General features: G+C 39.4%; 1 protein-coding gene across 1 annotated transcript in view; it reads right to left on the reverse strand.

Moving 5' to 3' along the window:
• The window catches only part of LOC126847937 (uncharacterized), a 30,087-nt gene extending 18,839 nt beyond the window's left edge, over positions 1-11,248 (reverse strand). The window contains exons 1-4 of the mRNA XM_050588380.1: positions 10,096-11,248; positions 6,099-6,308; positions 4,481-5,365; positions 4,329-4,439 (exon numbers count right to left, since the gene is read on the reverse strand). Of these exons, the coding sequence (XP_050444337.1) occupies positions 4,329-4,439; positions 4,481-5,365; positions 6,099-6,308; positions 10,096-10,437 (1,548 nt within the window). The 5' untranslated portion in view covers positions 10,438-11,248. The remainder of the gene's footprint in view (positions 1-4,328; positions 4,440-4,480; positions 5,366-6,098; positions 6,309-10,095) is intronic.
• Positions 11,249-13,776: the final 2,528 nt, after the last annotated feature.

Here is a 13,776-nt window from a genome sequence, read left to right on the forward strand (position 1 = left end):
ACATACGTGTGCAAAAGAGCTTGGCGTGTACGCACAACCTCTAACCGGAGTAGTAACAGTAATAGTCTGTGCAGTGGTAATAAACATAATGGGATAACGAGGGTGGCGTTGGATCGAGCCACCTGTTGTGCGGTACACGCGTTTATTTAAATAATAATGGTATAAATTATGCCGGGCCCGACAATCGATATGTATATATATATATACATATATATTATTTTCTAAGTAGTACGTGCCTTTCGAGTTTACCCATCCGGCACACGCGATACGCGATTGTTGATACGGCAAAATAACAATAATATCTTAATATCGTTATAACGTGTTCGGGGCTCTTCGTCGAATACAAAAAAAAAAAAAAATTATAAAAATGATAAAAAATGCACACGTTATATTATCGATTACAAAACATGTTTTTCTAAAGCATTTTTTTTTTTGGAAAAAACTCGATATCAGATACGTCATACCGATTTGTATAGAATGTCGCCTTATTCGGTTGGGTTCGTTTTGACGTACTGCATTTTTAAATATGTTTTGATTTTATAAAAAATCAAAAAATACTACTCATCCGTTAGGCTTTCCTTGTACCCTTCGTTCGTGTATTGTATTTTAACGTTGACAATATGTTTTGTACACAGAAAAAAACAAATTACATTGTTCACAAGTTTAGACAGCGAAAAAAAAAATACAAAATTCTGTCAAACGTGTTTTTAATGTGTTAAAAAATACTTTATCGACGTTGTTTCGGAAAGAAATTCAATTTTATTTACAAAATATTATGGAAACATTTTAGAAATACATATTTCAATTAATTTTTTAAGATCATTTCAGTCATTTGGCTAATTTATATTATTTCATTAATTAAATAGTAATATTTTTCGAGACATGCCAAACATGCCAGCAACATGCTTGTTCAGGGGTTTTGTTTTTTAGAATCTATCATTCGTTGATTTTGTGCAGCAAAGCACTTTTAACTTTTGTGGAAATCATTTTTCGACCAGGAAAATAGGACTTTGGAAAGCTGCGCGGAGGCGGCTTTACGCCCACCAAAAAATAAAAAAAAATTATAACGTCAACAAATGGAACGGTTGGGGTACTCCGACCGTGCTAACGAGAGGACAAGTCTGCTAATTAACTGGGCTACTAAAAGGGCACTCACATACCACACCTAGTGGGCAGAAACTAAACCCTCGACAGGTCCATCGACGGTGGGACCCCGCCCTATGTATCACCCATCAAGTCTAAAGCTAACAACGACCACGAAAATAAAATTATATCCATAAAAACAATACACGGTGTAGCTGATATTGTGATTTTTCGTCATATTCCTCACAGTAAAGTTGTATAAAATGTTCGAAAATTGTTATATATTCATAATGTAACAGAAATTATTTTTTTCCATCAAATTTACTCACAAAGACACAATTTAATCTCGACAAAACGTGCACTGCTATAATTAACAAAAAATAGGAACACATTTTCTTCAAAATATATAAAGCGTGACAAAAAATACCTCCCAAAAAAAAAAAAATCAATACAAAGAAAAAGGTTCAACTCATCCAAAAAAAAATGGTTGATATCTTTTTTTCCCGGTGTGGCTTATGCTTGGAAAACTATTTTTCGATTTTCAAAAGGAAAGGGATGATTCTTTTCGATGTTGCCCTGTTAAAATACCTCAAGTGTACGCTTTGGGGTCTAAAGAAATGGCCATATCGTTCAGGCGTTGACCTAAATCACAACTGTATTGCCTTCGGATCTAAGCGTTTTGCTCGACGAACGAAGTGTACAAATAAATATTGAAATTTGTGTTTTTCCATTCGCCAAAAGGGATTTCAAATTTTTGGACTAACAAATTTTGTGTGTAATTTTGTAGGAAAAAATTAAGAGTATCCGCACGTCTTCGTGCAGATACATCAATACAACGGATATGTCCTGCAATCTAGTATTTCCAATATCTTATCTCTCATCCACTGTCTCTATTAATTCACTTCTAGAATCCTCCTTAATACTCCTCCACAATCCCTCCATAATTCCTCCATATTCCTCCATAATAACTAAATTCTTTTGACTATCCTGATATCCTAATATATCCTTATGTCCTTATATATCTTTACATCCTTATATACCCAGCAACTTCATGCATCTACATGAAGTGTGGATACTCTTAACTTTATTTTCAGAATGACTACCAGCCATAAGACATAACACCCTATGTCTAAGTAAAACGTTTCAAATTTTGAGTTTTATTCATTATAATTACTATTGTTGTTGTTGTTGTTGTTGTTGTCGTTCCCCGGCGCAATAACTATGCGGCCGAAACGAATCCCGTGGACCACGCGTGGCCCGCTTTGGAATTCCCCGCGCCGGAAGGGCATTAGAGGGTAGGAAAAACGAGTACGTTTACGGGCAGGGGGTGAGTACAGATAAGTCGGGCGCGCGGGGTGGTCGAGGGGCAGTGGGGGTAGGTCCCCTCGGCGGCGCGTATCCGTGCCGGATTATATTGTGTGCGGTGGACTCGCGCGCGCGATGACGAAGACGAAGCGGCACGGTCGGGGATGGGCCTGACCGAAAACACAACGGCGGCATTCCGGCCTGGCCGCAGCCGAATAATTTCGGCGGGCGGGTGGCCAGGGGGGTGGGTGGGTTACAAACATAACGGGACGTCAGCGAGCGCATTAGAGCGGCGAGGGGCGGGCGACGGCGCGGCGTGTGTAACGAGAGGGTAGGCGACTGGTGCGGCGAGCACAAAGAGTGTGTGTGTGTGTGTGGGTGGGCGGGGGTGAGGTGGGATGATGACAGGACGATGACGCCAGAGAGGGCCGAGAGGGATATACAGGATAAATGGGAAAGCCGCTCACACGGCGGCGGCGGCCCGGGGTGGCCCGGGGTGACGGGGAAGGAGGGCGAGTAGGTAAAGTACTACGATGCGGCTGCAAGCGTACGGCACGGGGGGGGGTCGCGGGGTGTGAAAAGAGGAGGGGAGGGCAGAGTTACAGATGATCATGACAGTGGCGGTGTTGGAGGGGCGGTAAAAGTTTGCCTTCTCCTAATTTCTCGGCTCCGTCTGATGTGCCTTTTCGCACCACGCTCTCGTGCCTTTATACGCATTTATTATATATATATATATATATAATAAATGTATATGTATATATATATATATATACACATCTTATATGTAGTACGGCCGTGACGAAACCATCCGGGATCCGGCACGGCGTTCATCGTTACCGAGCCTATTCATGAATACGTTGAGGAACGGAGTATAGTGATAAAGGTCAACGCGTGTTCCTCGAAACGGCGTTTCTCGGAACGCAATCACTTTTATAGTCGAAGCAAACGTCCAATGTGAACGCATTACGCTGCCGGCGGAATGCCAGTGTCAAAAATATAATGGGAATTCCAAAAAAAAAATACCGAGCACCACGAAAACCAGCGCAGTCTTAACCGAGTACAGTTCAAACCGAGTACATCCTAACCAAGCACAGCCCTAACCGAGTACAGTCTGTTTGGACAACCAAGTAGAGCTGTACAAAAATACTTTTACAAACACTCTAAATTGGTGTTCAAAAAAATATGATTTTTGATATGTTATAGCTTGTTATTAATGTTAAGGCTTCAATAAATTGCAAAAAACAGTTTTTTCGCAGTAAAAAAAAAAAAAAACTGTAAAAATGATTCTATTTTTTCTTCAATATTCTATGTGTAAGTACTTGTAAGTATTGGGGGGATGATTTATTGCGAGTCAGCGGTGTGAATCCCTATCTTAAAGGGGGCGAAGTAGTGAACGTTTTCGATATCGTTCATTACCTAGTGAAAATATTACAACAATAGATATGGACGCAAAAAAGAAAAATCACTTTATTGTTGAACCGATACTTTTTCAGCTCCGCCTACTACTTTTTCTCGGAATCACTTAAACCCTTTTTGGTCTCTTTTTCACCAGTTTAGCATAGTGTTAATGGAACTAAGTAAAGTTTAACAATACTAAAATGCTGTCGACGAAATCGTACTTGAACGTTTTTGTTGAGAACTGCAGGGAACGGTCATTGGTGATTACTGTGATACAATTTGTAAATGAGTATGCAGCGAAACACTTAACTATACTCAATATGAACAATATAAAATATAATTTTTTTTTTTTTTATCATTATTACTTAACCTATTTATTTTTTAATGCGTTTGAAACTGACAAGAGACATGCATCATGCATAAGACAAGTTCCTTATCCAATGTCTTTGTTTTGTATGAACCCATTTTTTGGGTCAAAATCGACCCATTCCAGGCCCGAGTTGTTGTTGTACCAAATAACTACTACGAATAACCGTACTCACCATCGCGCCGGGTCGCCGTTGCAATCCGTTTTGCGTCTCCTCCTCCTCCTCCTCCGCTTCCTCCTCCTCTTCGTCTGCTTCTCCCTCCGTCCTCGACGCCGCCGCCGCTTCCTCCGCCGCCGTCGTCCGTCCCGCCGTCGCCCGTCGTCCGCCGCCGCGCCGCCGCCGCCCCGACCACCACCGCCGTACCACTCGCAGTAATCGTAATAGTTGTTGTTCAAAGAGTTGGTCTCCGTCCGTAGCTGCTTGTCCGTTAACTCTCCGGATTTAATTTTCTTTTCGGGCGGTTCTCCCAGGCATTCCTCCACCTCCACTTCCATCTCCCCCTCCTCGTGCTCACTGTCCGTACTACTCGAATCTCGGCTCCCGTCCGTTCGCCTCCTCGACGCACACCTCCTCCGCAACCTCTTCAACAACACCCGCTTGCGCCTGACCCGCCTGGGACGGAAAAAGTTCACCCTCCAGCCCTCCAGGCCGCCTTCCCCGCCCGACGGAGCCGCCTCCGTCTCCGATTGGGAACGCTGGTGGTGGTTGGACAGGTCCAAAGGCTGCGAGCCGGCCGCGGCCGTGGCCGCGATGATGCTGCTCACGTCGGTCAACCCGCTGAGTCTACTGGAGCCCCCACTGCGGTCGGTGGCCGACGATTGCTGGGTGCAGCTGTCGCCGGCGCTGCTCTTGCTAGAGTCGGTCGGGGTCCTTTTGGTGGGCGCGGTGCTTTTGCGTTTGTGCTTGTTAGTGGCGGCACCGGTGGTCACGGCGACGTTGCAGTTGTCAAGGTTCTCCTTGTCCACGTCCGCGTCACGTTTGACCGGAGTGGAACAAGTGAAACTCGACGGGTCGTACGACCATTCGGCCGACTGTCGTTGCGACGGTACGGTGGTCTGGGGCGACACCAGCAGCAGCCGTTGTTGCAGTTGATCCGGCGGAGTTGGATGAGTTGGCAATTGAGGTTGAGCGCAGCTGGTGCCACACTGCCGGCAACCCATGAGGAACTTGGTGACCGCCTCTCTGGGCAGGAACGCGTACGTTTCCATAATCTGACGGGCAAACCAATTGCATCATTGTAGTCTGGCAAAAAGCTATCAATTCAGTTGAACTTGATAAGAGACGGTTAGATGCGATAAGGGAGGAGTCTCAATGATAAATGATGATCAATGGTTTGTCGTCAAAGAAAGTGTTTTGTAATGAGTCTCTTGAAATACTTGTCAAGGGTAGTTTAATTACAAGAAGTAGTAAAGTAGTTGATGGGAATCCCTATTATATATGATGCACACAAATATTAATAAGTTGATTCATTGATATGAAAGGATCAGCTATGATTTCAACGCAGTAATTGTGCCATTGTATCATATTCACTTTTGTCTTCTCCGTGTGCTAGTGTGACCATGAATCAATGCAATAATCGACTCATGGCGAATACCTGAGAACGTGAAAGTGAATATGATTCCGTTGCTATCCTGTGAGAATCCACTCTTTGTCGTCCACCCTAATCCCATCACAGTCTGACGGATTGATAATACAATATTGGCTAGGGACAAGGAAAGCGCGGTTCGTGAGTTAAGGTATTGCTTATGACAAGAAATGATTACTCGACGTGTGAAAGCATTAGCTAAGACAATGGTATGATTAATCGATAAAAAAGATAAGACGATAAACGTTAATTTATCGATAGAAGGGTATTAGTTAATGAGAAAGGAAGCGGAGAAAAAAAAACGCTGTGGGGGGAGGATGAGTGTGAAAAGGGGTGACATGTACAAATGACAAGCTTACCGCGCGATGTGTGCGCTTCTGGCCCGAATGCCGTCGTTGACCGTCGCCGTTTCTGTTCACGTGCACCCTGTATATGATGTCAAAGAATTCTTCGACCACAGCCACCTTTTTGTAGACAACCGCCGAAGTGTTCGCCGCCGGCACGACCATGTCGTCTTCGGCCGAGTCTGAGTCCAACAAGTCCAGGTCTGCGTCGTCGTGTACATGCTGCTAAAGACAAAAAAATACAGCATATTAAGCTAATTTTATCATAACGGTCAATCTTATAAATTCCAGTCAAACCACAGCCACCCCCAACCACCACAGTGTTTCAGACCCAGACACATTTCATTTGAACGATCCAATGATTCTTTAAAATCTCATAGTCATTTGCAAATCTGCATGCCTTGGTCAGGCACTGAACTCAATATGTGGAACGCGTATTGCCGCCCATAGTCGGCTGCTTATGAAAAATATATCCCCGGTTGCTATTTTGTGTACAGTTATTGTTTTTTTCTGTGATATTTATTGTGTTTTCTATGATTTATCGAGTATATGAATGAAGGCGTTATCATCGCCTAACCTAACAAATGGCATGCAAGTAAACTAATATAATACAAAAAGCGAAATACGTCCAAGACAAATGATCGTCTTACAGAGTTACTGATAATTGTTAACCCTCTTGTGGATTTCGGCAATAGTCGTTTGTGTTGAAAGCGTTGCTATACCGTCTGGTCGCCAACCAGTTTTTATTTTATTTTTTTCAATTAATTCTTCTCAGATTACTACTAGCATTCTATTCCCTGTTAACCCCAGTGTTGATTGCTTCAATCGTATGCACAATAGCGTTGAACAGTAAGCCAGCAATCTGGTTTTTGTGTACAGGGTGATCAATTTGGTCCAACGCGTGAAATTGATTTCAAAATAATTGTATTTCTTTTTGTTTCTATTTTTAAATATTATATTTTTATACGAAATTATAAAACTAAAAAATCTCTAAGTACTTTTCCAAGCACTATCGAATTTTAAAATTTCATTCAGCAAGTCCATGCATTTGCATGTTTTTACTAAATGATCCGAAAAATAGCTACTTAAACTATACATTTTGAATAACATTTTAAAGAATCTACAAATCAAAAATTTATTTTTAATATTTTTAGCATATTTTTAATTTTTTTAATTGTGGTTATCTATAGTAGTATTGTATTAAACTATAACAAAAATTAGTATTATTAATTAAAAAAAGTTACCAACTATTTGGTTTGAATAATTTATCCTTTTTGGAGGGTTTTTTTTTAAAGAAGTGTTAATTACATTTTTATAATTTACTAACAAATAAATATTGTGTATTCAAAGATTTCTTTTTATTAAAAAAACTTTTTTTATTTAGACTTTGTGGTTACAACTATTAGTCTCGATATAATAAAAACAATAGAAATATTTTTAAGAGCAAATTTGGGGTTTTTTCTAGTAGATATATATAGGCTATTTTTAGCGCATAAACGGATGCATAATATTTTGATTGGTCTAAAGCATAAACTTCTGAGCCCTAATGATAACGTGCACTCGATTAAGTAGTTCACCGGCAGACACACGAGTATGAGACGTTCGAGATGTCTCGAGTACGAGACGTTGTATGAGTTTGCGAATTTCAACCCTTCGCCGGTGCGGTGTTGAGATAATATTGAGAAAATTCTGTGTATAACCGCTTGTAAGCTGTTGGTATTCTAATCTAATAGACTCTGTCGAGTACCCATTTTGAGCTGTTCTAGAGCGTTCTGAGAAGTATCTCGGTCGCGCCGTCAACTAAACAACAATTTTGTTTGTGAGGATTAACCAGAATAATATCAATATCATATCTACACGTTGTGTGGGTTTTCCCGGGAAAACCCCATTCTATCAGCAACAACAACAGTGGTAGTATAGTAATAACAGCGGTATTACAGACAATATTATAATCTAAATAACACACGGCAAACACTGTTCGAAAATAAACACATATGTATACCTCATGTTGTTCAAAATGTTTTCAACCGTTACACAATAGTAATAATTGTGTAGATAAGGTAAGGTTAAGTTTAATAATATAACTTATCCACATATATATATATATATATATATATATATGTATACAGGGTTATAAAAAGTTAATTAACATTACTGTTTAAGTTCCTAAAGTCTTAAACGCAGCTGTGGAATTCAGCAAAATAAAAACGATAACAATTTTAATATTGTCTAAGGCTACAAAACTGTGATTTCATAAAAAAATAAGTTGTCCTCGACGATAAATCGATCACCCTGTATCACCCTGCCCCTCGTTTTCATTACAACAATACTGCACCGACCCGTGGGCTTATTAGGCGAGGGACCCTACACTCATCCCCTTGCAATGCTCAAGGTTGGCCGGTTCCAGAGACAGACAGACTGTAATCCATTCCAACCCCGGTAGAAATAATTATAACACATTCATGATTCATTAGACAAGTTGCAGACGACCGAAATGAAATTAAAGCCAAGAGGAAGAATTTTTCCATTTTTATCCAAATCCAAATAAATATATTACCAAATCGAGACCCGCGAAGCTTGTTGCATCTTCGGTTTTATTACAATTTCCCGCTACTAGCTGCCTTAGGCCCGTAAGCGAATCCGTGTACACTCACACACACCGTGTTTGTCTTAGTCCATACAGATTTGTACTATACACGGGTTCATCATGATTACATTGATTGTGTAGAAATCATCCATTAGTATTAAATAATAATTATCGACGGTGTTGTGAAATGGCAATGGCCTTAACGACCACCAAATAGTACTACACAGCACCGCATACAAATCTGGTATACAATACTACATGGTAATTGTACACAGGCAAAATCTGATGGTCTACACGGGGGACGTTTCATAGAGTGACAGGGATTTGCAGTATTTGAATACTGTAATATTTGATACAGTATCTAAAATAAACACATCATCGACAATTTTGGAAACAAACGACCTGAATTTTTCATCGTATCTACCTTCCACACGGTGAAAATTAAAAATTATAATTAGTATTTGCTAATTGATTAAATATTATACTAACGAAAATTTTAAAACAAAAATCTAAGCATAATTCTTTCATAATATTTTTAGGCAATTTTTAAATGTTTCAAGTCAAACTGCTTGTATTGTATTTTACCGTAGCATTATAATTATTATTGTTTACCACGGAGAGAAATTCTGTAATACTATTTTGAAACACATTATTTGGATTTGTTGCGATAACCGGTAATTAACAAAAATATGAAATTTGTAATTGAATGCACTTCTCATTATTTATCCACCCTCGTATAATTTATTAGAAGGGACAACGATATTGTAAAATCTCCCAGCCTCTGTCTAATTGTCAAGTCAAACAAATAATATTTGTTCATTACAACCATAAAGATCAAAATAAATAAAATATATTTTTGTGCTCAACACATTGGTAAATTGTTTAAAGTTATTAAACGGTTATAAATGCTATAATTGTTTGGCAAGAACGATTTAAATAGGCTTCCGGTTAAACGCGAGTAATTAAAAAACCCATCATAACCTAACCACACAATATATAAACCAATCAGTGACAGTTTATTATAGCCTTACCTAACCATTTAACACAGCTGAATCCTAATCTAACCACGTCTGAATCTAAGTTTTGGGCCAGACCGGTTCAAAAATGTATATTTTTCAGCTTTTGGAAAATAAGCTTTAAATTGATTTTTTCTATTTTCCATAATGCTTTGCGTTACGTTTTAGCTGCGACGCAGAGCTGAATGACTATTTTATGCTTAAATTTACATAGTGTTCTATCCGCTTAACTTAGGAGTTAGGTTTAGGAGGGACATGGAGATCTACCACACATATAAAATTATCTACTTGGTGTGTCTTGACTAAATTGCCCGACTTAACCTATTTTAACATTCCGATAGGCCCTTTCAATTTATGATTAACTTAGGTACCAGGGTTCTATAGTGCTTAAAACAAGTGCAAGTCTTACCTTTTGTTTGCCGGTTTTCTTGTTCTTGCCGTGGGCGCCGCCGCTCTTCCTCGTGTCCACCACGTACAGCCTTTCCGCGTCCACCACACCGTCGTTCCTGTGCAACTCCATCGCCGGTCTTCCCATCCGGAAACCCTTGGACCTGACCCAAAATCGGAATTTCGAAGAGTCCGCCGCCCGCCGCAATTGGCCCCTGACCGCCCGGACGATCCTCTCGTACTTGGCCGCGCACACCGTCTTGGCCCTGCACCCCGGCGCCGTGTAAGCCTCCCGGACCCACTGGTCGTACCAGGTCCTGTGTCTGCGGTACTCGGCGGTCTCGTCGTCCCCGTGTCCGTTCATGGTTCGCCCGGGAGGAACCAAAGGACCTAGAGAAGTACTAGATAGAAAAAAAATTTTAAAAAAAAATTATAAAATATTCGAAAAAATTGCGCAGACTTTAACGTCCGCGAAACGGTCCGGCGACAAGACGGACCGCATGTAGACAAGGAAAACTTTAAATAACAAACAAAAATAATAAAGCTAAAAAACGACAATCTCTGTGAGTGTGTTAATTCTGAAGACGATATGGCGGCGGTGATGATGATATGCTTATGAAAACGTGTGTGCGCAAAATATGTGTTCGAGATATATTGTTATTATATCTCGACAGCGTGCTAAATCAATATTAAATTTGGAAAATGCTGTGTGAACTATATATATGTATGTATGTATATACAAGCCTGCGTGGATTATACGAAATTATATTTAAAATAAAAAAACGAGAGAGGACACGGATATGAATTTGCCAAAACTGTCAACTTGGCAATCGTTCGTCGTCGTTGTCCGGCCTAGAACTAGAACAAAACACACAATACAACAATTAATCGAGTAAAAACGAACAATTTTAAAAACTAAATAATAATAATCAAAAAAATTGAAAAAACTAAATAATAAAATTGTAATTAAATGTAGTTTTGCTACAAAACAGAATTGCTAGTGGTTTCACACGGTGCACCGAGGAGTTTGATGTCGTCACTGGATTTATATTTTATTACACACACACACACACTGGTTACAACCTATTATTACAACAACGAGTTATACGAGTGGTAGGTAATAATAATAATAAAAAAATAATAGTCTAGTCTCGATCGCTGCCGTGTTTGCTGGTCCGGTTCGAAAACTGGAATGATCGACCGAGAAAAAATCCTCTCGGTCGTCCCGGATCAAGAAGGCTCGGTAAAAATAAAAAAACGCCCCCTATAGCAAAGTAATAAAAATTTATATAATAAAAATGATCGCCTTCCTCAACCCCCTCGACGAATAAAATCGCTACTATGGCTGTGCAGCAGAGAGCTGTGTGCTGCAGCTCCTCCATTGTGGGCTGCTTGCAAGGTGTAAGAAACCGGTTCGGCTGTTCCGCTCGTCGCCCCGTCGCCGTCCAACCAGAAGCGGGTTTCCTTGGCCGACACATCCGAGGGTCCGCCCGCCTAAGTATTCCCGACTGGAACGGTTTCTCAGAGGGGCCGCCGCAGCAACTGTATAGCATGTGATGATACACGTTGCATAGCTGTAGAGTCGACCTCGGCATCGTTACTCTGACTACAATAGTATTGTCATTGAAAATCCAGTATAGAATGAAAAGTATCTTGGAAAAGTTTCCTTTTTGCAAAACAAAAAAGAACTCATTCGGTTCCCAGTTTAGTTACAAAAAACAAGGAACTCGTTTCAGATCCTCTAAAAGCAGAAATTTTACCAGATCCTCGTTCCACTAAAACAGGCAGTAGTTCCAGATCCCGATTCTTTTAAACAAGGGACTCGTCTCGGATCTTCGTATCTCTGAAAGAGGAACGTTTACCAGATCCTTTTCTCTCTAAAATAGGGTCTTTTTCCAGTTTACGATAATAGTGACTCGTTCCAGATCCCAGTTCCTCTTGAAAAGGGACTGATATCTCTGAAATAGGCACAAGTTTCCAGCCATATTAATTCCTCTAAACAAAGCACTTGTTCTAAATCCCAATAAATTCTTCTAAATTAACTCGTTTCAAAACTCCGTTGTACTGAAAAATGTACTTGTTCCAGAGCCTTGCATCTCTAAGGTGGCAATTGGTTTCATTTCCTTGTTAAGGAAGAGGAATTATTCCCGATTCCAGTTTTTCTTGAAAAAAAAAAATTGGTTCCAGATCCACGTTTATTTGTTTCGTTTCTTTAAGGCAAATTAAAGAAACCGCAGTGGTTAAATGGGAACCGAACACTGATACAAATTTTACTTAGAAGTACAAAGACGTCTCTCCAATTTCAATAACTATATAAATGTTTCTTTCAACAAAAATCAAACGATGCTCTCTTCTAAAACCATACCAGTTTTCGACGAACACCAATACTTTTTTGCCACCAGGCTGGTTATTTTAATTTAATCACATCGTTGTACGTTCTCGTCTGCGAGTTATTCATTTTTTTTTTTTTTTATGTTATCAATGTAACTTTTTAATAACATTTATATTTTTAATAACGTTCATAATTTTCATTAATATAAATCCTTGTCAACGGAATCCCTCTGGTCAGAACCGAACAGTAAAATTATTATTATTAGAACAATATAATATTATGTTCGAATAGCATTCCTATAAGCTGATTAAATAACTTTTGCAAGTACTTTTAATATTTATTTAGCGGCAACTCATCATTTTCGAATATTCCGAATTCCACAACAAATATTTGAGTTTTTTTTCCGGAGATTTAATACATTCACGGAAAATCTGAGACAATTTGCAAATATTTTTCATCATCAGTGGCCGGAGATAAATATGATATTAATGTTTCCTTGAAACGAGACGTTTCCGAGTCAACGAACGACCGTCTCGTTTCAAAGCGGTATGAACGAACCAACGCGTTATATTCAATGTGTTTTTAATGGGTCGATTAAATTATATTTTGAAGCTAACGTCCACCTAGCATATTATAGACGAGAAGGCGTTCTATTTATTTCTGCGCAAACAACTTTTGTAACGTTCACCCCTATCGCCTTTTTATATTATTATATTCGTCCGCGCCTATACATGTAAAAGTTTCTAGACAGGTGTGTGTGTGTATTATAGGTACCTGCGCTTAGGCATATATCATAGGTATATATTATTCATCCACGAACAAGGCCTCACACGATGATCCACACCCACGCACGCCCAACAGAGTTATACAAATTTCATGTGGGTATCGAAAAATTGCTCAAGGTGAATATATTATTATTTGAACTTTTCAAAAATCAAACGGCAACATGTCTAGTGGATTTGCCCATTTTCAAAAAGAAATAACTAAATACATCATCATATTGTTATATTTTATATTATAATCGACTTCTAAAACGCGTGTAACGGGTCTCGGAGTAATCTAGATTATTATTTGAAACGTGTTTAGTTTAGTATAATATATACTATAATATAACACAAGACAGACGGTGTAAGTATAAGGAGACACTTGGGACACTACAGAACCAAAAAAAAATATCTATGATTTTCTGTAACTTAGTTTGTTCCTCATTACTTGATTAACGGTGAGATTAACTTAGTGATATAATAGTTTTCCTCTCTTACTCATTCTTAGTTTGGTCATTATACAATTTTTGAAGGCATTTCTTAATTTAATAATACATATTATATAATTATAAATGCAACAGTTAGTAACGTTATTTCCCCCCCCCTC

The sequence above is a fragment of the Adelges cooleyi genome, unplaced genomic scaffold (genome assembly GCF_023614345.1).
Source record: "Adelges cooleyi isolate 19-005CV unplaced genomic scaffold, UGA_ACOO_1.1 ACOO_flye_CR_arks_rails_tigmint_CR_PRNA_14, whole genome shotgun sequence".
NCBI lineage: Eukaryota > Metazoa > Arthropoda > Insecta > Hemiptera > Adelgidae > Adelges > Adelges cooleyi.